We start from the raw sequence: 22,213 nt of genomic DNA, 5'->3' as shown, positions 1-22,213 counted from the left end.
TTTCCCTTCTTGCTCCTTAGCTGGTATTTTCTTGAGTTCTGTCTTGATTTTTATTTTCTCTCACTACACACAAGCTTTCTGGTTCTCTCATGTATGGCCATGGCTGCTGCCTCCACCATGTGCTCGTCACTCCTGACTTGCTTCCTCCAGCTCAGACCTTGGTCATGAGCTGCTGTTGTTGCTGTTAATGACATCGCCATTCACCTAAGCATGGAATCCAGATGACCCGGGGGGCGTCCCAGAGTCCTCCTTTATTCTCCCTAACCCTGTGTAGGAATCTCCATGTCCTGCCTCATCTACCTTTAGGCTTTCTATACTCATCAGAGTTCTGTGTGCGTGACCCTCTGACTGAGCAATCTAGGACTTTCCCTACAAAAAGAACCAGAAAATTGCGAGGATGCTTATTGTAGCATTTTGTCCTCAATCCTCATGGAGAAGGAATTGATTAAATTATAGTACATTCATACTGTGTGGCTTGTGTTTAAAAAAGATGACATCATTTTGTAGGTTCTGGCATTAATGAATGTCTGTAAATTGTTCTGAGTGAAAAAAATCAAATTATAGAATATGTTTATAACCTGTTTTTTAAAAATAAAATTCTATATATGTATAATTTTATATGCATAATTTAGAGTTGCATATATTTATACATTATAATATAGTCATATATAGAGTACATAAAATATATATATGATATTTTATGTGTTATAGATAGGCTTATATGGGCATAGCAAGAGGTATAAAAGTATACTGGTATATTACGTTATTATGTCAGTCTATAGGGGACGTTTTATACATTTATACATAGACTTAGTAAGGGCATAGCGAGAGGAGGTGTGAAAGGAAGGATGCCAGCCTGTGGCTGAGGTGAGTAATGTAAGGCAATTTTGACTTTTTACTTTATTTCTATATTGCTTGTTTTTACAAGCATCATTCCATCATCTAAAGTTGTTTCTAAGGAAATTAAAGAAGAAACTGTGGTTTCATCCCGGCTCTGTTTTTCTCCCTGTCGCTGTCCTTTGCAGCAGACTGTTAGATATTCGGGATCGTTAGCTCATTCCTGGAGGCACAGTCTTTCGTTTCCTTGTTATATGAAATTGTAGCTGGGCTTTTTTCAGGGAGGAGGAAGGGTGGCAAGAATATATGTTTGTGGGGGCTGGCCCCGTGGCCGAGTGGTTAAGTTCGCGTGCTCCGCTGCAGGCAGCCCAGTGTTTCGTTGGTTCAAATCCTGGGCATGGACATGGCACTGCTCATCAAACCACGCTGAGGCAGCGTCCCACATGCCACAACTAGAAGGACCTACAACGAAGATTATACAACTGTGTACCGGGAGGCTTTGGGGAGAAAGAGGAAAAAAAATAAAATCTTTAAAAAAAAAAAAAAAGAATATATGTTTGTGGAAAAAATACCTATTATAAATGAGAATTTGGGGGGGGGGAAGTGTGTTTTTAATGCCTGCTCTGTCCTCCTCATCCTCCTGCTTCCTCTCGGCTTGGACCATTGTCACCTCCCACCGTATCACCTCTTACTGATTGGTCAGTTTGGGTCAGTAGACATTTACGGAGGCCCGCTGTGTGGCAGACGCAGGGCCAGGCTGGAGAGAGCTGGCTGAGTAAGACATGGTGCCTGTGAGGCTTACAGTCTAGTTAGAGAGACAAATACAAATAGATAATTTCAGTGTAAGTGATAAGGAAGGAGGATGGACAGGAGAGCAGCGCTTGGCCCGACCTGGGGCTGTAAGGCAGGTTTTCTAGAAGATACAATACCTATGTTGAAACTTGGGCCATAGGTAAGAGTTAGCCAGGTGAAGGGCTGTGGGAGGAGCATTCCAGCAGAGGGAATGGTGTGAGTGAAGAAAGGAACAGAAGCGTGCAGAGGGTGGTGGGCAGCAGCAAGGGAGGCTGGAGAGCAGTGGTGGGCCCGATCATGGGCGGCCTTGTGCCTCACATTCAGGAGCTCAGACCTTACTTGGCAGGGGCTAGGGAGCCAATGAAGTTGTCAAGCAGTGGTTTTCCATCTCTTTGGGGACAGTGTGGAGAACAGATGAGTGGATTTAAGGGTTCAAGCATAGAGGCAGGAGTTCAGTTTGGAGGCTGGTGTAGCTCGGAGGAGAGGCACTGAGGGCCTCACCAGAGGCAGTAATGATAGGCATGAGGAGGGGGACTGGGAGGTTTGTGGAGAGGGGGAGGAGGTGTGGAGGAGCGAGGACTCTAGGATGACTTTTAGGGGCCCTGCTTCTGCTCTTGCCTGCCTTCCTCTCCCCTGTTGCCTGTACCACAGATTCGATCTCGATTCCCTGAGCTGCGTTTGCCCAGTCTTTCCAATATTATTTCCCTTCTCCATGTTACTCTGCTTCAAGCTAATCAAACTGTGCTGACATTACCAGGTGCCTGTGTGCGCCTGGCCTTGTGAGGTGTCGGGGATGCGACAGTCACTGAGAACCTGGGTAGCTCCCCAGGTGCCACACGTGCTCAGGCCTCCCTGCTTGCTCCCGAGGATGGGCTTCAGGATTACACAGGCCTGCAGTGACATCGGGCCTCCTTGATGGAGTGGCTTTGGGTTATTACTTTCGTGCTCTCTGAACCTGAGTTTCCTCATTGGTAATGGGCATAAGATACCTCCCTGCTTAGGATTGTCGTAAGAAGGAAACACGGAGGATGTTTGTAAATTTCCCAGGACTCAATAAGTGGCACTGACTATTTTTTCCTCTTTCTCCAACAGATTTATCATAGAATCCCCAACTCAGACCCATCTTCTGGTAAAACAAGGCAGATCATCTCCACGATCAGGACACAGAATCTTCCCAATTGTCAGCTGATCTCTCGAAGCCACTATTCCCCCATCTACCTGTCATTTGTCATGCTCTTGGCTGCCCTGAGCTGGCAGTACCTGAGCACCCTGTCCCAGGTCACAGAAGACTATGTTCAGACCGGAGAACACTGACGTGGAACCAGGCTGGGGGCTGAAGTTCACCATGACATGGATTGACCTTTTCTTCATGGATGGATATTGGCTTCCCCTCCTTTGTTTCCCTCCTGCTTTAATCCCTAAAAGAACTCTGTGGGCTTGGACCTTTCGAAACTGACATGCAGTTGAGAAGAAGATGAGAATAAAAGGGAAGGATGTCTCATCCTCAGCTACCTGGGGATGCTTGTGGGTGGTGGCAGCTCGCGCAGGGGCTGATGGCAGAGCACTCGTTGCCGCGGGCTTGGGGAAATGGTTGCATATGGGACTGCTGAGAGGTCTTCTTTAGTGTGAATCCTGGCTACAATTATAATTAAATGTATTTCATTTGAAGCAACCTTTGAATACCTCTCCTAATAGAAAATGAAGTGAATTTTCTTTCTGTTCTATTCCTATTTTTCTCGTCCTTTTTTCTTCAGTTGATTTGGATGTAGTAGATATGAATGTTCATAGTTCTAGGTAATATTCCCACCCATGTTCCTAAGAAATGCAGACTGTCTTCTGCACATGAAGGCTGGGAATTAACTTCTGGGTGTTCTGGTGTTATTTCCTCGTTTAAAGGGAGTTTAGCTTTCAGAAAGAAACAGCAGGATTGCCTCTGGCCCCACTATAGAAAATTGGTCTCCAGTTAAGGCTGATGTTTTTGAGAAGATTTTTATAATAAAGAATTGAATTATTCTGCATTTGTCAAGGGCACTTCACTTGAAAGCCTGGATGGGCATGGCATGCGTGGAACTCAAGAATGGAGTTAGTGACTGATGGATGGCTGACTGTCTGCTGCCACCACGAAGCAAGCCAGAACAATACTGAGGGGCACAGCTACCCTGCCCCATGCGCCTGTGCCTGCTGGAAACGGAGCGAGTGGCCACACGGCCTCACTGCCCCACCTTGTGACCTGCATCCACTCTGCCAGCCTACTCGACTTTTGGCTCGTTCTCTTAGCTGCGTTCTGAAATTTTATTGCATTCAGAGTTGTTTTTCAGCTTTTCCTTTTTTTAAATTACCAGTTTATACACCGAAGTCTCGAGAAAGGTAAAAGATGTTCTCCAGTGATCGGTTTAAAAGCTGAATGCTGCTTCGCCTAATTCTCCTAGCAGGGCTCATCTCCCTCTTTACCCCAGCACAGCCAAAGTCTGTGGTGTCCTCTCCCCCAGTGACTCACTGAGATTCTCGCCTCGGATAGGGATGACATGGCCCCTCGCTAGGGGTGCGTTTGCAAAAGCCCCTTAGGCTGAGAATCAGTGTTGTAGGGCGTTGAAGTAACTTTCCAGAAGCCGTTAATGCTCTCAGTATATATCATTTATAGTCTGTTCCTTGGCTACAGTCCTTTGTGTACAGGGACTTAATCATTGGATTTGAGGTTTTTTCTAGCAATAATGTTGGATTGACATTGTTGCACACACCCTCACTGATTGTCCTCCTGTGACCACTGCTGCTGTCTGACGCAGCTGGCTTAGCCTCCGTCAATGGAGGCTTCAGTTAATCGGTTCCTTTGAGGTTCCGCCCCGGACAAACTTGGCGCCACGCTGAAGCCAGAGTAACTTGCCACATGCCACTGTAAGCCAGACTCAACAGTAATTTCCCAGGCAATTTAACCATCAAAACTTGATTGGAGATTCCCAGGAAGATTGTTGAAAATGTGTATGTTGAAATCTAAGGTCAGTTCTGCTAAAGTTCACGTAGGGCACAAGACACCCTGGCAGAAGGAGCCTTGATCTGCGGTGGACGAACTGAAAGCCTCTCTCCTGGCTCAGTCGTGGCCTGTGGGACCTTCCAAGCTTCCGTGTGGTCTAGGTGATCTCTTAGGTCCCTCACAGCCAGAAAGCTATGTAATTTTCACTATCACCGGCTTGTGCAAAGGTCTTAGCTCTCATGCCCTCTGCTAAGCTCTTTGGAAGACTGTTTCCCTCATAAATATGTTTCTCGGCTAAAATTGCCGGGTAAAATACAGGAGGCCCAGCTGGACTTGAATTTCAGATAAAGTGCTTTTTCAGTATAATGATGTCTCAAATATAGCATGGGACATATTTATAATAAAAAATTACTTTATCCAAAATTCAAGTCTAATGGGGCATCCTGGATTTTCATTTGCTAAATCTGGCAACCCCACCCTCTACTCCATTTTGAAGGTAATTAAATGTATAGCGTTGCCGGCATACAGTCTACTTGATTCCTACTTACAGTGGAATATTTTAAGTTTTCCTCAGAGGAGCAGCTGACCCCTCTGAATGTAGGGCTTTAAATGACTCAGTTACAACAGATGGGAGCAGGAGCCTGAGCTCTAGGTTTTGGGAGCTTCTAGAGCTCTAGCTAAACCTGCACACACGCACACCTCCTTTTGGTAAAGTTCTCGGAGCAACTGCCTGGAAGCCCCGTTCTTCTGTCTACTGAGCCATTTCTCTGGCTGGAGGGGGTGTGTGACTAGGGGAGGAGGAAAGATGGCTGCCCATTTGTTAATAAGCATTCTAGGTTATTAGCAGTTCTGGAAGCAGAGCTCTAAGGCTGTGGTTCTCAAATTTTAGTGTGTATCATTAGTGCCTGACGGTCCCAGATTGCTAGGACCATAGACTTTCTCAGTAGGTCCGGGGAGGTGCCCCCAAACTTGTGGTGTTTTTCGTTTTTTTTTTTTTATTGAGTTCATAATAGTTTACATCACTGTGAGATTTCAGTTGTATATTATTTCTTGTCTGTCACCACATAAGTGCTCCCCTTCACCCCCTGTGCCCATCCCCCACCCCCCTTCTCCTGGTAACCACTGAACTGTTTTCCTTGTCCAAGTACTTGTTTATATTTCACATGAGTGAAATCACCTGGTGCCAAACTTGTGGTTCTTTTAACGAGCTCTCAGGTGATAACAAATGCTGCTGGTCAGGAGAGCAGTTGGAGAACCACGGCTTTATTTAAAGAATTATCCTTCAATCCTTCACTTTAGTGAACATATGAATCACCTGGAGTCTTGTTACAGTACAAATGCCGATGCAGAGGTCTGGCCCCAAATTACGCATTTCTCACAAGCTCTGAGGTGATGGCAGTGCTGCTGGTCTGTGGACCACTTCCAGTAGCCAGGCTCTGTGAATAGTTATCTGATGCATATTAAAGAGTGGAAAAGCTTCAACTACCTATCTTTGCTCAAACGTCTAAATCTGAAATGTCTAAAAATATGCCCTTCTCCAGGTAAAGAATGAAAAGGCACTGTCACTTGTCATCTTGTTTGGACAGGCACCCAAGGAAAACTTATCACCTAGGGAATTGAACTGACGTGACGAGGTGATGACTGATGGGGTAATTTGAGCTTTATTAAAGTGCTGACATCGATCCCAATCATAAAATCCCTTTTATTTTGTTGTTTTCTAACAAAGACTCCTTAAGCCAAGTGTGAAGATACCCCTAAATTCATTTTGGTCCTTCATTTAGCACATCTCTGCTGGGGTGATGATGGAGTTGCAGGTGGGCACATGGTGACGATGGGGGAAAGCAGTATTGAAATGGAATTATTCAACTCAGTTTGGGAGTGGGTAGAAATATCCCAGAACTTCACTGAAGTTATGAATGTATTCTAACTGGAATTGTAAGAATAAAGTGATTACAAATTTGTGGCTTTGGTCACCCTTGTTAAGCACTTCACAAGTGCTATGATGTTTCACCAATTTTCCTACAGTGTTCACCAGGTGTTTAAGAGCTTATCTGAGGTAGCTTCTGATTCCTAACTTCTGAGTCAAATCAGAAGTCACTTTCCAAGCTTTTGGAGATAGTCCAACTGTTGGTTGGGGAAGGGAAATAATTGAGGTGTTGACAGGCCAGTGTTATGGGTACCAATTCTTCTAGTTCCCTCAAGAACTAGTATACTTCATTGCTGATTCTTAACTAGGACTATGCCAAGGTATAGTTCTTAACCAGCAATGTAAATTGAAGAGTCACAGGGACTCTTAAAATACAGCACACAGGCCCTGCCTCCAACTCACTCCAGTGTTGGAGGGCACCAGGGAAACGGGACATCACCAATACACCGTGCCCACATGAACCCTCAGACAGGTCACTGCTGGTTTGTGGTTGGTAAAAGATCGAGTATGACTACGTTCTTAGCTCCTTAAATTAAGCAGCAGCAGAGCTTATCAAGGCTTGGGGCAGTCTGGGGGATGGATTCACAGAGAAGGGTTGATGAGAATGACAGGGGACTACGAAGAGACAGAAGCCATGGTTCAAAAGTATGGCTGGGGCAGGAGGAAGTTAAAATTAGGTATTTATCTTGTTCCACCCAATTGAGGCGAGAGATCCTGGTTAGTGGTTAGAGTTTCAAGGGCACCCAGATCCACGAGAACGTGCTTCTTTCTGGGGGATAAGGATAGACAGCAGCTACAAGTCTACAGTGACAAATGATCTTTGCGATCCCACCAGAACACAGACTCACATTGAAGGAGAACACTTTTATTGGCACAGTCATTCCTTTCCTTGTAAATTAACAGAGTAAAGCAGTGATTTTTAAACAGTAAAAGCTGGTTTCTCCCACACTAGTTTCACTGTGGTATCAGAGGTCAGATCAGCCCAATCATAACCACCCAGTTTTAATTTAAGGAGCCCATCTGTGAAACTAGCACGGCTCTTCCAATGATCAGACTCTCATTCACATGATCAGCTGAGGTGCACAAAAAATAAAACTTCTATTACAAAAGAATCATGCCAAGGACAAGACTAGAGATGGTTAGCAACAGGGCAAAGCTCAGTAGTTGCAGGGGCCCTAGGAGAACGTGGCTTTCTCCAAAGAGCTGCCCGCCCCACTATTTCTCTTCTCAACCGATTCCAAATCTGGAAAGCTGCTTGTTTAGACCTACCACCGATGCATGGGAATTTCTCTTGTTAGTAATTTCACTTTCTGTCTCTTTGGAAAACCTACTAACCCTTTATGTCTCTGTCTTGCTGCCTGGGGATGCATGGATGGGGAAGGCCGAGGAGCTGGCTGCAGCGGAGCTGGAGCAGCAGGCCCTACACACAGCACTAGTCTAAGGGGAAGGACTTGCTCTGCTGGCCGCAGGGCTTATGTGGTCTGAGTGTGTGCACTGTGACAACAGCCCGCTGAGCGGGCTGGGAGGGAGCCAGGCCTTGGACGTGTCTCCTTGGAAGACAGCTCTGATGGTAGACACAAGGTTTGGCCCAATCCAGTCCTTCAGGTCCTGTCTAAAAGTGCTTGTATCTTATCTGAAAATAAAAGACATGCCCCCCTGCCCATAGCCCAACTGGCTCTATTTAGGGGAAAACAGCCCTGGGCTGGCCGACAGGCCCACCGCAGATTAGATCCTCTTCCAGTACTGATCAGTGCATGGGATTCCAGCCACGATTTCCGATTCAATTCCACAGTGATCCTGGCCTCTGAGGATTTTAAAGAAGCCTGGAAAGTAAAAGCAGGGTGCCTTTAGAGTGTGCTTTGGGTTTTGACCCTTGCCAACATATTCAGACTCATCCCTGAAGACCTAGGAGCAGAAGCTACCAAGCCAGCCCCAAAGCAGTCACCAAGCCAGCACCAGGGTGCTCTGTGGGCTTAAACTGTTTGCCCAGCGGCCCAGCTCCATATCATGAGGCCTCTGGACACCACTTCATTCGAGCCCACGTCACCGTTGCTGCAGCTGGTGCGATGGGGACTGTGGCAGGCACAGCAATTTGAAGTTGTGTCCTGGCCCATGCCACCTTCTCTTGGGATCAGAGACTGCCCTTGTGGCAAAAGGAAACTCCAGCTCAAAGGCACCCAGACAGTCACAGCTAAGCCCTAGAAGCCTAGGATTTGGAGCTGTGCAGCCAGGCGGAGCAGAGGACAAGATGACCACTGCGACCTAGCTCACAACACCCTATTCTGAGCAGGAAGGGAGCCGCCACTCACCATTGTCACCCCAGTCAGTGTTCCAGGAGTTGCCAACCAGCCAGTAGGGGGTGCCATTCTCCACTCCCCAGCCCAGGATGCGGACAGCATGGCCGCCCATCATATCTCCAGCAACGTGTTGGTACACTCCTGAGAAAGGAAAAACCTGTTCAGACGGAGACCAGGCCGCCGCCCCTTCTCCCACAGCATCCCTCTAACTCAGCTGGCTACCCCCAGAGCCAGGACAAATGGGGTCCAGGAGGCCCAGCAGGCCTGCCACAAGAAAAGGGTGAGCCCTGTTGTTTTCAAACAGGGTTCTATCCGAACCCTGGTGTTCTATCAGAAGGCTCTAGGGGTTCCCACAGCACTCAGAAATCATTTAAATATATTTTTGAAAGCCCAACACAAACATTTAAGTGAATATTAAAATGGAGTCCAACAAAATGTGCTTCTTGGTTGCCTTTAAAACTAAAGTTATAAATTCTAATTTAAGAAACAATGTTAAAATACTAATTATCTGTTTTTCATATTGGGGCTCCACATAAGGATTTATCTGTCAAAAGGGATTTGTGGCTGAAGGAGTTTTAAATTGCTGCTCTGTCTGGGGTACACGCTGGAGAGGCGAAGTAGGAGAGAGGTTGGGCTGGCGACAGCCAGTGCTGATCAGTGGAGAAAGATATTAGCTGAGGTGCTCAGAGAGGGGCCACCCGGCTATCCCTTCACTGGAGAATCACTGTCAAACTGGAAATGCATCCTTTTTAATATGGGTGGGGACTATGTTAAAAGCTGTGTGCTTTATGGCATTTTTTTCTTGCAGGAGTCGTCTCCCTGTGTCCAGCCCTTGTTTTATGAGTTGAGAGCTTTGGGGTTTTCAATCCAGCAGAAGGTAAATGAGACAGAAGCGGTCAGCACTGACTCCCCATCTGGAATAGGGAATTTCTAAGACAGCTCTCGGGCCAGGACCATCCAGTTCCCCGGGTTGAATCCCCACAGCATTGCACACAGCAAGGTGCTTCTTGTTGACTCATCCTCTCGGTGGTAGGCATGTTGCTGGGACTTTGCCAAAACAAAGGTCAATAAAAAGGGTCACTCGGCCCAGACACATCAAACCTATAGTCACAATGCGAATACACCAATAAAGCAAGGGAGGTGGACAGAGGTGGGAGCCAGTGGTTCCATGGAGGTGAAGACAGGCTTTCCGAAGGAGATATTTGAGCTGGCCTTTACGCGCTAAGTAGAAATTGGCCATATAGAAAAACTCTGGGGAGGATATCTGCAATAGCATGTACAGAAGATCAAATGCGAGCAAGAGGGCAGAGCAGGTGGGAAGCCGCCGAGAGCAGCAATTATGAGTGCCAGGAGCCAGCTGCTGAGTGGCCTGCAAAGAATGAGAGCAGGGCAAGGGGACGCCTGACATAGTCCTACTCCTGAAGGCCCTGCTTTCCTCCCCCGATCAAGTCCTGTTGGTCCCCTGGAACCCGGACGCCCTCCCCCGCGCTGCCATCAGGGAGTCAATACACACCAGACTTGTACTGCAGGAAGTCTGAATACACAGTGAAGGCCGCCTCCACTGGGCCGTTTTTGAAGATCTCTGCCATGATCTCCTTCTCGCTGCTAGAGACGCTGTAAGAACTGCATCCTGGCAAATGAACCAGCCAAGCGGGGGTGAGCTGTGCCTCCCGCATCTCCATCAGCCAATTATTCACTGATTTATGGGGAGTCACCAGGTGAAGACTGTGCGTTTAGGGGACTTGCCCAGCCCGGGCAGTCAGGGAAGATTTCCCAGAGGCAGGAATAACTGAGTTGGATCTGAAAGCTCAGAAGTGGGAGAAGGGGGCTGTGTGGTGAGAGGGGGCAGTGAGCATGAGACTCTGGAAGAAGGGCAGAGTGGTACCCAAAAGGATTCTGGGGTCTGATTACTCCTACATAAAATGAGGGGTTTGGTCCCTTCCAGCTCTAAGCGTCTGTGACTCTAAGACACCATTCCTAAAGCTGAATTCAGGGTGGAGACATGCAGAAAATGCAGTGTGCGCTGTTCCCTCCGGCAAGAGAGGCATCGATGACCCTCCCTTTTCCATCCTGTCTTCCTGACTCTGAGGTCTTACTGCCCTGGCCTCTCCCTTCCTCTGGCCTGGGAAGGGAGTCAGCAGGTCTGGCCAGCACGCTGGGTGGCCCGGGCCCCAGCTTACCGTAGTGTTTGTCTTCTTTGTAGGAGGGGCTGTAGCCGGGCTCGCAGATCTTGCTGCACTTGGGAGTGTCCCCTCCCTCCCCCGTGCATGGGGGCCGGGAGCCGTTCACATGGTGCTCACAAGGAGGAATGGAGTAGGGTCTGCAACCTAGGGGGTCAAGTAGAAAGGAGGGTGTCAGCCAACGGCCCCTACAGAGGCCCTTTGAGGCCAGAGAGAAGAAGTGGGGCAACGGCTAGTGGGATCATAGTTACCCTGACGTCTGCAGCATTGACGCTGCTCTTGCGCCTGCTACTAATTCTGCCACAGAGAGGACTGGCGTGTCTGTCTACCCTATTTTTCAGCCCAGCACTCCTCCCCTCAACCCTCGACCTTCACTTTGTAATGGAAAATGAGACCATCATTATTCACTGCTTATAAAATCCATCTGGCCAGAGAGGGGCTTAGGGCAGACACTCACCTACATGGGAGTCATAGAGGCCACCGGAAACCAGGCCCTGTTTTGTCCAAAAGTTCCAAGCTTCAGCAGGAAAGCCCCCATTACAGCTAAGAAAAGAGCCATTCGTCAAATTCATTATGAGAGAAGTTCTAGCTGCTCCCACACCGCTGCCTGGTGCCCAACGCCCCAGGTTCCCAGCCTTGCCACTAAGATTCTCCAGAAGACAGAAGGACTCTCATAGTCATGCCTACACCAAACTAGGCTGTGCCTTTTCTAGAACAGGGATTCTCAATCAGGCAGCACGTTAGAACGCCCTGGGGTACTTACAAAAAACACCCATGCCAGGGATTCTGATTTAAGTGGTGTGGGACGAGGCCCACGCACACCTTTTTTTTTTTTTTTAACTCCCAGGTATTTCTGACCTGCAGCCCCGGCTGAGAACCACTGTTGCAGAACCAAGGCCAGAGCTGGTGGAGGGCAGGCACCTGAGGGAGGAGTTTAGTGCTGTGTGACCAATTTGGGGACCCATCATCCTTAATTACAGACGAGGAAACAGGCCCAGAGGCTATTACATTTCCTTGAGTGAAAAAGGGAAGAAGGATGATAAAAACCAGACCTGTGACCAGAAATTTAACCCCATATTCTGAGACCATCTGTGTGGCCCAGAACACACCACCCACACCCAGCTCTGTGGGCCCAGCCTGGTTTCAGGTACCTCCCAGAAAGCAGAAGCCACACTAGGGCCTGCTTACAGACTCCCCAGGTTCCCACGCTGTCTCAGCAAAGGACCACCCTCCACCCTCAAGGAGTACCACTCCCACTCCCAGGGAGCCCTCACAGTCATGGGCCACCTGAGGCGGCCTCGGCCTAGAGTCTCTTGGCGCCATTCCCGGGAACCAGGCTCCCACAGTGGGAGGTGCTAGCTCTGACTCACCCGTCCCCACACTGGTCACCACAGCAGGTGAGCATGTCCTCAGCAGACACTTCCACGCTGACATGCCCATTGGTGCGGATGCAGATCCGGTCAGAAATGGCTTCCACAGCCCCAAATGCCTGTAGGAACATCACCCAGGTGAGCCCCACTCCGGGACTGCGGGCCCCTCCAGCGACCACCTTGGAGGATCACAGCAGGCACCTCAGACCTTCTTGGTGGCTAGTTTCTCCAGATATCAGGTGAGGGTTCTGGTGCTCAAGCTCAGCTCTGAAGCAAGAAACCAGTCCCCACCCCTAAGCCTCTACCTGGGCACTTGGTTCATTTCTGAAACACGTGGTTTTGGATTTCAATATAAAGACAGAGCTCACACAAAGGACAAATACTGTCTGATTTCACTTATATGAGGTCCCCAGACTAGTCAAAGTCAGAGACAGGAAGTGAAAGGTGGCTGTCAGGGGCGAGGGGAGGAAGCAGGGGGTTAGTGTTTCATGGGGAGAGTTTCAGTTGTACAAGAGGATAAAGAGCTCTGTGGATGGACGGTGGTGATGGCTGCACAACAGTGTGAATAACGCCACTGAGCAGTGCACTTCAAAATGATTAAGATGGTTAAACTTAGATTATGTGTATTTTACCACAGTTAAAAAAACAAGACAGTTCACTGAGTACAGATACGGATGGGAGGCTTCAAGAAGCAGAGCAGGGGTCAAAAGTCATGGTATTGGCTGATGGACCAGGACAGTGTGTCAAACAGAGAAATAAACAGCTTCACAACCCACACACAGGCTGTGCCCTGCACAGGGTGCTTCACACGTCCATTCTTCCACCCAATCCTTGCAAGAACTCATGATTTTAGGATCTTTATGATTTTTACATTCGTGGAGAGTGAGAGTCAGGAAGTTTATGTGACTTGCCTATTCACAGTTGGTCCAACACCTTCTCCCCGGTCACTCCCATCCCACCTCCTCCCGCTTTGCTCCAGCCCCTCCCGCCAGCAGGGCTCACCCAGCAGGAGCCACAGGAACCCTGGTCTCTGATCTCCTTGATGGTCGGGCAGTTTGGCCACTGTTCCCGGGCATCAAAGTTTTCAGGCAGAACCACGTCCTCAGCAAACCAAACTCTGGATAAGGAAGGTCTCTATTACAAGCTCACATCTGACCACTCAACCCACCCCAATCCTTGTGAAGGCCAGCTGACTTGGGACCTAGAAAGGGAGTGAGGGATGAGGACATGTGCAGGGATGTCCCCTTGAAATTTTATAAAAGAAAACCTGATTCTACTGCTCAACACAACTTATCATTCCATATGCTTCTTTCTAGAAATATTTCATGGATACTCTTCAAGAGTCTTAACCATAGGGTCCAGATAATTGTGTTTCTTGCTTCCTCCACCCCACCCCCAATCACAAACATCTGCCCAGGTTCCTTGCACCATTTTTACTGTCTTCACCACTGTGTGATGTCCCATAACTTAACTATCTCACCCTCATTGCGAGATTTTTCTAACGCTTCCTATAAGAGTAATAGCCATATGAGAATGTCCACTGCCAAGTTTTCTAGAAAAATAAAACACTAATGGCAGATCATATGGCTATTCTTTAGCTTTTCCTTAAATTATTCAAAATCGGGCCCATCCATACTGTGGAGACCCAGCCCCAGGGCCTTCCCCACAGGGGCTTGGAGACACCCGGAGAAGCACAACAGGGAACTTCTGGCATTTGGGGCTGAGCCCTGGACCTCGAGTAGAGTCCCTGTAGCTCTAGGGGAACTGAGACCTACGGACACCAGGGAGGCCTCTCTCTTGCGTCCTTCCCACTCTCCCAAACACTGCCGCTCATATGGCAGCCGTTCAGGTACAGCAGTGCATCCTCCCCGGGGAGCACGCACTCACCTCTGGGGCAGCTTGGGCCCACCCAGGAAGGTGCCACACAGCCTCTTCACATAGCTCAGGTCCACATTGTGGAAGTTGTGTCCGGCCTGGAAGACAGCCCCGCCCACAGCAGTCACCCACCAACAGAGGGGTTGTTTCCAGCGAGGGGGCGGATGTGAGTGTGCACACTGCCCAGGTGCAAGGCCTGACAAGATGAGGGGTCCCATCCAACTCAGCAGAGCAAGGGGGCTGGGGCACTGCCCTAGACCGGATGTTTGCATTCCCCAAAATTCAGACATGCAAACAGCTGCAGCCACCTCCCTCAGGAACCAGAGTGCAGAGCTCAATCCTCGGAGGGGACACATGCAGGAAGCAGCCCCCACAGCTCACCTTCCACGTAGTGTTACGTTTGTTAACATAATTGACCAGCTCATCTGACAGCGGCTGGAAATACGGCCTGCTCCGGGCATTGGTCAGCACCACCAGACAGCTGAGGGCGGCCAAGAGCTGCCACATTTTGGAAGCTGGATCCTAGATTCACCTAGAAAGAACACAAGACATCAGCATACTCCTCCTTCACTCAGTTCAAGTGTCTAACACACACAAGAGCGCTATCTCAGGCAGCACGGTTCTGGGGCCAGGAACAACCCAGTGGTCGAAAGACCCAGGTTCTCATCCTGGCTCTGCCATTTGCCCCTTCTGTTCCTCAGGTCCCTCTTCTGTGAAGCCTGGGCGTGGCAGCAGAGAGCCCTCAAGTATCTGTGGTGCCTGTGGGCTCCCAGGCCTCATCTCAAAGCCCCAACCTGTGCCCGTAGCACCCAGGACTGCGCTACAGACTATGTTTATGCACCCCCACCACCAAATTCACGTTGAAATCCTGACCTCCCATGTGACGTATAGGGAGTGGGGCATCTGGGGAGTGACTAGGTCATGAGAGTGGAGCCCACATATGCGGAATTAGGGCCCTTATAAAAGAGGCCCAGAAAGATCCCTCATCCCATCCACCATGTGAGGACACAGTGAGAAGTCTGTGAGCTGGACGAGGGCCCTCGGCTGACCATGCTGACGCCCTGGACTTCCAGCCTTCAAAACCATGAGAAATCGACGTGTTTAGAAACCTCCGAGTCTGTGGTATTCTGCTGTAGCAGCCCAAATGGCCTGAAACAGATGGTGTGTGCTTCTCCTCCAGGTGGCTGGGAGCCAGGAGAGAGAAAGTAGAGGGGCTATGCGGCCTGCAGTGAGGGAGGGCCCCAAGCCACTTCGGGCCAGTGACACGTGTTGCTTGGGTCTCCAGGGCTGTCGCTCAGAGCTAGGGCAGGGCTCACACTCTCAGACAGTACTGTTTATTGGATGGTTTGTGGCCTCCACCATCTTGTGAGCTGCGAGGACGGCGCCAGGGCTGACCTGCTGTCTGTCAACCCCAGGGCCCAGGCAACAAGCAGTATCAACAAGCCCATCCCAAATGAACAAATAAACCTAGATCTCCAGGCTAAATGGAGTCCAGTGCCCTCTCCACTTCTGCCAAACTGCCTTTCCATGGATTTGAGGAACCAAGTTTGAGACTCTTCCCACCTTAGTGCTCTGAAAGCATAAAAAGTCTGTGTGATTACGTCAAGTGGAGGACCAACGGGATGAGAAAAATCCAGGAGAAAACAAAGCCCACAGGCCACATTTTGGATACAAAACAAGCAAAACACCAGCCAACCCAAGCTCGGCGTGTGCCAGTCTCGGGAGAGCCAGGGAAGCAGAGCTGGTCTGGCCAGTGGCACAAGTCCCCTGGGATTCCCTCTGGTTTTTCCAGTCAGCCAAGGGCTCTGCTTCTGTTTTCAGAGACGGTGCCTCCGAGACGAAAACCATCACATCACAACCATGGGCCTTAGATCTCGGACTGCAAGTCAGGAGACTGTAAAGTTCCAGCTTGGCCTCTGAGGCGAGCTGCTCTGATGAAAACAAGACACGGGTCCTGGGTGCTACAGCACCGCACGTGTGTTGGGGGATGTGCCGTCCCTGACCTCAGGGGCTTACACAGCGGGCCATGTGAAACAACTCACCCCCTCACAGGTCACAGGTTGTTGCGAGGGTTACAGGAAGATGACGGTGCTGCCTCCCACAGGGCGAATTATAGTTGATGGAAATATAAACTTAACTGTTGCTTAAGCAACAATTCATCTGAAAGAATAAACGTGTGAGGACAGCAAGACAGTTCTGGAGAAGAGCACGGACGCGGGCCTGGCCCTCCAGGGTAGTAGATGTAGTATAAAACCCTGGGCAAAGCTGGTCCAGGAACAGCTGGATCAACAGACCACCCAGAAGCACGTCCTACGTGTGGGAATCCAACGTACGGAGCAGACGCGACGGAGGAACCGGCATGTGAGCAGACGGTGCTCGCACAACTGGGGAGGCATTTTGAAAAACAGAGTAAGGCTGAAGCTTTACACTTGATTTCCTACACAAAAAGTGCTACAGGAAACAAAGATCTTGAATAAAAACACAGATGTTGTATGAAGAAAATAAATGCACTTTTAAAAACGTAATATTGGAGTGAGGAATGCCTAAGATTGACATGAAACAAAACCTTAAAGGCAAAATGTTTGACTGCATGAAAATAAAGCCTCTCTTCTAGAAAAACAAAATAGAAAGTGACAATCTGAAAAAAAAAATTGTGCCTACATATACCTAAGGTTTCATTTCCTTAATATGCAAAGGGCTCTGAAAATTCAGAATAGAACAGCATCATAGAAAAAGGGCAGAAGGTCATACTGAATTTACAGAAAAAGAATTACGAAGGCCAACAAAGACGCTCAACCATAGGGAGATGCAGAAAAAGTGAAGGAGGCATTGATCTTCAGTCAGACCGGCAAAGCCTGGACAGCCTGTTAGACTTCAGTGGCTGTAGGATGTGGGGAAACAGACACCGCATTGGTGATGAAGACCCAGTGGAAGACGACCATGGAGAGGCCCACCTGGCCGGCTCCATCCATTTTTCCATCCGCATGCCCTTTGACTCAGCAATTCGACATTTACAGATTTATCCTACTAGCCTCGAAATGCAAAGATATGGGTACATGGATGTCTACTGAATATTTTTTCTATTAGCAAAAGACCAGAAACAAAGCAGTAACTGTTACGTAATGGTAAATGGTTAAATAACAGAACGCAAGCAGCCAGTAAGAAATGAACTAGCTGAAGTGACTCATACTGTACCGATAAAGTCAAAATGCCCAAGACAGCCAGGAAGTGAAAGAAAGCAAGGAACAGGTGAGTCACAGTCAGCACTTGGGCCCCTTGAGCAATGTCCACATACATTCCTGTCACTACACGCAACGCAGCACGAAAAACACACAAAAGGAACAAGAAACTGTGGCAAGGAGACATTTTTCACTATATCATCTTTTTTTTTTTTTAAAGATTTTATTTTTCCTTTTTCTCCCCAAAGCCCCTGGTACATAGTTGTACATTTTTACTTGTGGGTCCTTGTAGTTGTGGCATGTGGGACGCCGCCTCAGCATGGCCTGAGGAGCAGCGGCGCGTCCGCGCCCAGGATTCGAACCGCGAACCGATGAACCCTGGGTCACCAAAGCGGAGTGTGCGAACTTAACCACTTGGCCACGGGCCGGCCCCTCTTTTTTTTTTTTTAAAGGAACATTATATTGGAGGTTTTGTTCTTTTAGGAAGAATAACAGCTAGTGCTACGAAAGATCCAGTGCCACCAAAGTGAGAAAAGAACACTTGTTTTCATGAGCCCCCAGTGCATCTCCAATTGTCTCCCCAGCCACCAAAGAGGCTTCCTGCTCAAAACACTTAACCTTCCCAGTTTTGGTGACTCATGGGGAGGCTGCTGCTCACACAACACACATCAGGGGCCCACATGGTCTCCAAACTCTTAGGTAAATGTCTCGCTGTGTCCTCATGGTGGAAGGGGCAAGGCAGCTCTCTGAGGCCTCTGGGCAGAGAAGCAAAGTGGTCAGGTTCCTTTCTTTTTATTGACACCCTCTGATCTACACTTGGCATCAACATCTTTCCAAGAAGGGAGAATCTAGTGTGGAAACACTGAGAGTGCGCACGCCCTGCACGTCGAGGTCTGGCTGAGGGCCGATTAGAATGGCACCTGGAAGGGGTGCCATCCTCAGCTCTCACCAGGACCTGTCCAGGGAGACCAGCACATGGCCAGAGCCTGAGGCAATCTGAGGCAGTCCTGGCAGAATGCTCCCTGGATGTCAAACAGGAGTGACCCCCAGAGGCCCTCTTGGGGCTTAGCTATCTGTTTGCTGGGATGTTAAATCATAAGCTAGTGGAGAATGGGAGCACTTCCACAGCAAGCTGGATCTTTGAACACGATTTCTCTGGTTTCTGTGGTGGAAGAAAACACAGGCCACGCCCATCTCCCAGATGGTTCCCAGTTCCTGCCCTGACACCTGCCGTGGCCATCGCTGGGCCTGTGCCTGTGGCCTGCCAGGCCCCCCACGCTACTTCACCAGTTGTGAGACTTTGGTGCACACACTGTTCTTTTCCTCTGGTTCCACAGGTCCTCCATGTTTCCTGTCCACGTTATTCTCCCTCATGACCCTACCTCAGTGGAGAACCAGGGCCCTGGCGACCTGCAGACCCGGGAGCTCGTAGCTCAGCAGGAACCACCGACTCCCAACCCCATCCAGACTGAGCACCTGGGAAGCCCTTCCTTCCAGCCCCAGCACCCCTGGCACAGCGCTGTGGCACTATGGGAGAGCGTCTGAGTTGGGGTTCAAGTGGTCACCAGCCACTGCAGTGGGCAGTAAGGATTAGCACAGGGCTCAGAGTCAGGAGACCTAGATTCCGATCTCGGCTCTTCCACTTACTAACTGTGCGCCCTTGAGCATAAGCCTTCACTGAGCCTCAGTTTCCCCACCTGTAAAATGGAGCTAATAACCATTAGTTTCTCCAGGTGGAAGTCAAGAGTGAGCTGAGGCTGGGCAGAAGCGCTGTCACAGTGCCTGCCATACAGCAACAAGGCAATGAAGGCTGCTCACGTGGGCTCCTGAGTTCCAGGTCTGCCTCTCCACCCTTCGTCCTTCCTTCCCTCTCTTCTCTTCTTTCCCCCACTTCTAGCCTGTGCAAGAGAACTCCAGTCGGCTGTCCCCGGTACCTCAACATCACAAAGAAGAGTATGTATTAAAATTGAAGGGTTTTTTTCATTTGGTTTGTTTTATTGTGAGGAAGACTGGCCCTGAGCTACATAACATCTGTTACCAATCTTCCTCTTTTTGCTTGAGGAAGATTGTTGCTGAGCTAACATCTGTGCCCATCTTCCTCTATTTTATGTGGGATGCTGCCAGAGCATGGCTTGATGAGCAGTGCTGGGTCTGGTCTGTGCCTGGGATCTGAACCTGTGAACCCCCGGGCCGCCAAAGCGGAGCACGCAAACTTAACCACTATGCCACCGGGCTGACCCCCTAAAATTAAAGTTTTAACCTCAATTAACCTCCAAATGGGCTTCCATTTTGAGGGTTCTGAGACCGCTGAGAGCCCAAAGAATATTAACTCAAATTTCTCTTCCTGGAGGTACAGACACAGACACCCGAGAGCTGTGGCCATTTCATTCTAGTGAGCACCAGCCATCTTTCTTTCCACAGCCACACAAATCAGGAACACTGGACAAACCACACACATGTGGTTAAAACAAGCTGTGCTGTTAACAAGCCGGTCACGGGGTCTTACCACGAAACAGAACCAGCTCTCCCTTCCTGTCTTTTGGGCACACACTTCCCTTTTATTACTCAATTCTATGGGTTTTTTTCTTTAACTATAGGAGAGAATGAACAGAAAGTCCTTATTTCATGAGGGAAGAGGGGCCCAAACAGGATAAGAAACTTGCAAGTCACCAGACTCCCTCCCTTTCAGGGTGTGGGCCCGGGGCAGGGGTGGGGGGAACAGCCACAGGCAGATGCTACACCCAGCGCTAGGTCAGCTGGACTTCCTCACAGACCGGGGGCTCCACCACACCCCCTGCCTCTTTTCTAAGTTAACGTCTGGCTAAAAATTAATGGGCTCTCTCATTTCTTTCCTCTCCAAACCCCTATAGCACTTAACGGTTTATATGAAAGCACGTTCCACTGAAGTTCTGCAGAATATTGTCGTGTGCAAAAAAGGACCTGTTGCCAGGCGATCCTTCCACCTCCCCTCACAGCAGAACCATTCCCCAGACTACTTTGAAGCCATTCCTGGGACTAATGTGGACCTTGGGACTCTGGAAGGCGGTGGAATGAGCACAGAAGGAGAGGAGCTGATGCCAAGTCGCAGGAGGCTTCAAGTCCTGACATCCCTAAGGACATGAAATCAGTTTTGGCTGCCACCAACCTTGACTTTTAAAAAAGCTTTCTTACGAGGTTACAGAGCCCTCAGGTAGACTGAATTCTAAATCTGTACTGGCTCTAAGGAGAAAAGACATATATACCTGAAATTTCCAAATAAGCCAGCTGCAATCTTCTGGCCAATACAGAAAAAGATGAATGAATGTCCACCAACAGTCTTTCATCCAGTACCTCACTTTTCCTTGCCCACAGCTGCTGTTCATACACTGCTGACCTCTTTCACAGTTGGCTCTAAAGAATCAAAAAACTGAGTGGCCACACTTTGCCAATCGCCACAAATTAAGGTTGTGCCTTATATATCAGCAGAGGGTGACAGGTTGGGGGGAAGGTGGAAAGAGAGGGTTGTGAAAATTTAGTGGGACCTTGCTAGAGAACTTTCTAAGTTTCTTTCTCTTCCACAGAGACTGGTCTAGTCTCTTGCTGTCACTGATGGCAGTTGTTCCCAAAGGGCCGACCACTTCAGTACAGCCACATGACAACACTGGGCACACCTTCACCCCCCTGGGCTTGAGTCTGCCCGGTTACACCTCAATGCTGGAGCAGTGCTGTGGTGACCGACATCAGCGCCCTGATCTCGAACATGCTCCAATCCACTTGAAGCACACCTGAGACCCCTCCTTTCTGAGTCTGAATTACAGCCTTGATGTGGTCTTTCGTGTTTCATGTCTTTGCTCACAATGGAAACGTGTTTAACTGCTTCTTGGCTTATGATCTTCAAATTAAAAAAACAAAAAATGGCTCCTAGTGATCACCTGTCTCCATAAAGCCATGAGGATCAACAGGCACCAGGTGGCTCCATCCCCCAGAGCTGGGCTCCCTACAGCTGAATGTTCCCAAGCACCTGCCGTGACCCAGAGAAGATGTCCACCATAGCTGGCCACCAGCAGGCTCCAAGGGAACCAGGAGAAGCAGTGAGAAGGCCCCACGCCTGCCTTACCCAGCTAAACCCTTTAGGGCACTCATAAGTACTTCCCCTGCTACCCACCTGCCAATCATCTCTCCAAAATAAGTGACTAATTCCCACCAGGTTCAGCAGGGCCAGCCTACTCAAGCTACTCTCCCACAGTGTCTGGAAACCTTGTAGCTACAGCGGCCACAAATGGAACATTGCCTTAGATCAGCCATAGCAGCCCACAACCTGCAAAGAGAAGAAAATTACTACCTTAGGCTTAAACAATGGACCCCAGAAAGGTCCTCAACTGTCGAAATATTTTGTATTCTTGAGAAACAAGACAATCTGGGCAAAAGTTCCAGAAGCTTGTGCTCACCAGCTTGGCTCATCACTTCTGAGACTGACTGAGATGTGAAGGGGACACTACATCCCCATATCTTGGTTTCTAAAATGGGCACACTGCCCAGATTCTGAAGGACCCTGGGAGGACTTTATAAAAGCTTTTAGAAATCCTTAGAGACGTAAACCAGATTAGCGTTCCATGCCTCTCCAGCCTGCAGGAACACAGCAGCTCCCCAATTCGATCATAGGCTAGATTACATCTCCCTGCCGGCTGGGGCAGCTGAGACACTGGCGGCCACAAAAGCAAGCAACGGAAAAACCTCACCTCTCTGGCTCTGGCTTGGTCCTGGTTTCCTCTCCTGGACCCCCCAGGAAGAGATACCTGACAAAGCTGT

The 22,213-nt window shown here is 49.2% G+C and overlaps 2 protein-coding genes across 8 annotated transcripts in view; one reads left to right on the top strand and one right to left on the bottom strand.

Annotated features, from left to right (window-relative positions):
* The window catches only part of FDFT1 (farnesyl-diphosphate farnesyltransferase 1), a 37,993-nt gene extending 31,435 nt beyond the window's left edge, over positions 1–6,558 (top strand). For both annotated transcript variants that reach the window (XM_014827842.3, XM_070505077.1), the window contains one exon: positions 2,722–6,558. In XM_014827842.3, the coding sequence (XP_014683328.1) occupies positions 2,722–2,943 (222 nt within the window). In that variant the 3' untranslated portion in view covers positions 2,944–6,558. The remainder of the gene's footprint in view (positions 1–2,721) is intronic.
* An 815-nt stretch (positions 6,559–7,373) lies between these two features.
* Positions 7,374–22,213, bottom strand: part of CTSB (cathepsin B) — a 50,500-nt gene continuing 35,660 nt past the window's right edge. For 3 of the 6 annotated variants that reach the window (XM_070505082.1, XM_044766936.2, XM_070505078.1), the window contains exons 2-10: positions 14,628–14,778; positions 14,259–14,344; positions 13,374–13,488; positions 12,372–12,490; positions 11,459–11,544; positions 11,002–11,148; positions 10,335–10,451; positions 8,834–8,962; positions 7,374–8,347 (exon numbers count right to left, since the gene is read on the bottom strand). In XM_070505082.1, coding sequence (XP_070361183.1) covers positions 8,250–8,347; positions 8,834–8,962; positions 10,335–10,451; positions 11,002–11,148; positions 11,459–11,544; positions 12,372–12,490; positions 13,374–13,488; positions 14,259–14,344; positions 14,628–14,753 — 1,023 coding nt within the window. In that variant the 5' untranslated portion in view covers positions 14,754–14,778 and the 3' untranslated portion in view covers positions 7,374–8,249. Of the gene's footprint in view, positions 8,348–8,833; positions 8,963–10,334; positions 10,452–11,001; positions 11,149–11,458; positions 11,545–12,371; positions 12,491–13,373; positions 13,489–14,258; positions 14,345–14,627; positions 14,779–21,569; positions 21,723–22,143; positions 22,210–22,213 lie in introns of all 6 variants that reach the window. The other 3 variants (XM_070505079.1, XM_070505081.1, XM_070505080.1) reach the window with 2 other exon arrangements.

The sequence above is a fragment of the Equus asinus genome, chromosome 3 (genome assembly GCF_041296235.1).
Source record: "Equus asinus isolate D_3611 breed Donkey chromosome 3, EquAss-T2T_v2, whole genome shotgun sequence".
In the NCBI taxonomy this organism is placed as follows: Eukaryota; Metazoa; Chordata; class Mammalia; order Perissodactyla; family Equidae; genus Equus; species Equus asinus.
The sequence above is the reverse complement of the archived record's forward strand: the minus strand, read 5'-3'. Positions and strand labels throughout refer to the sequence as shown.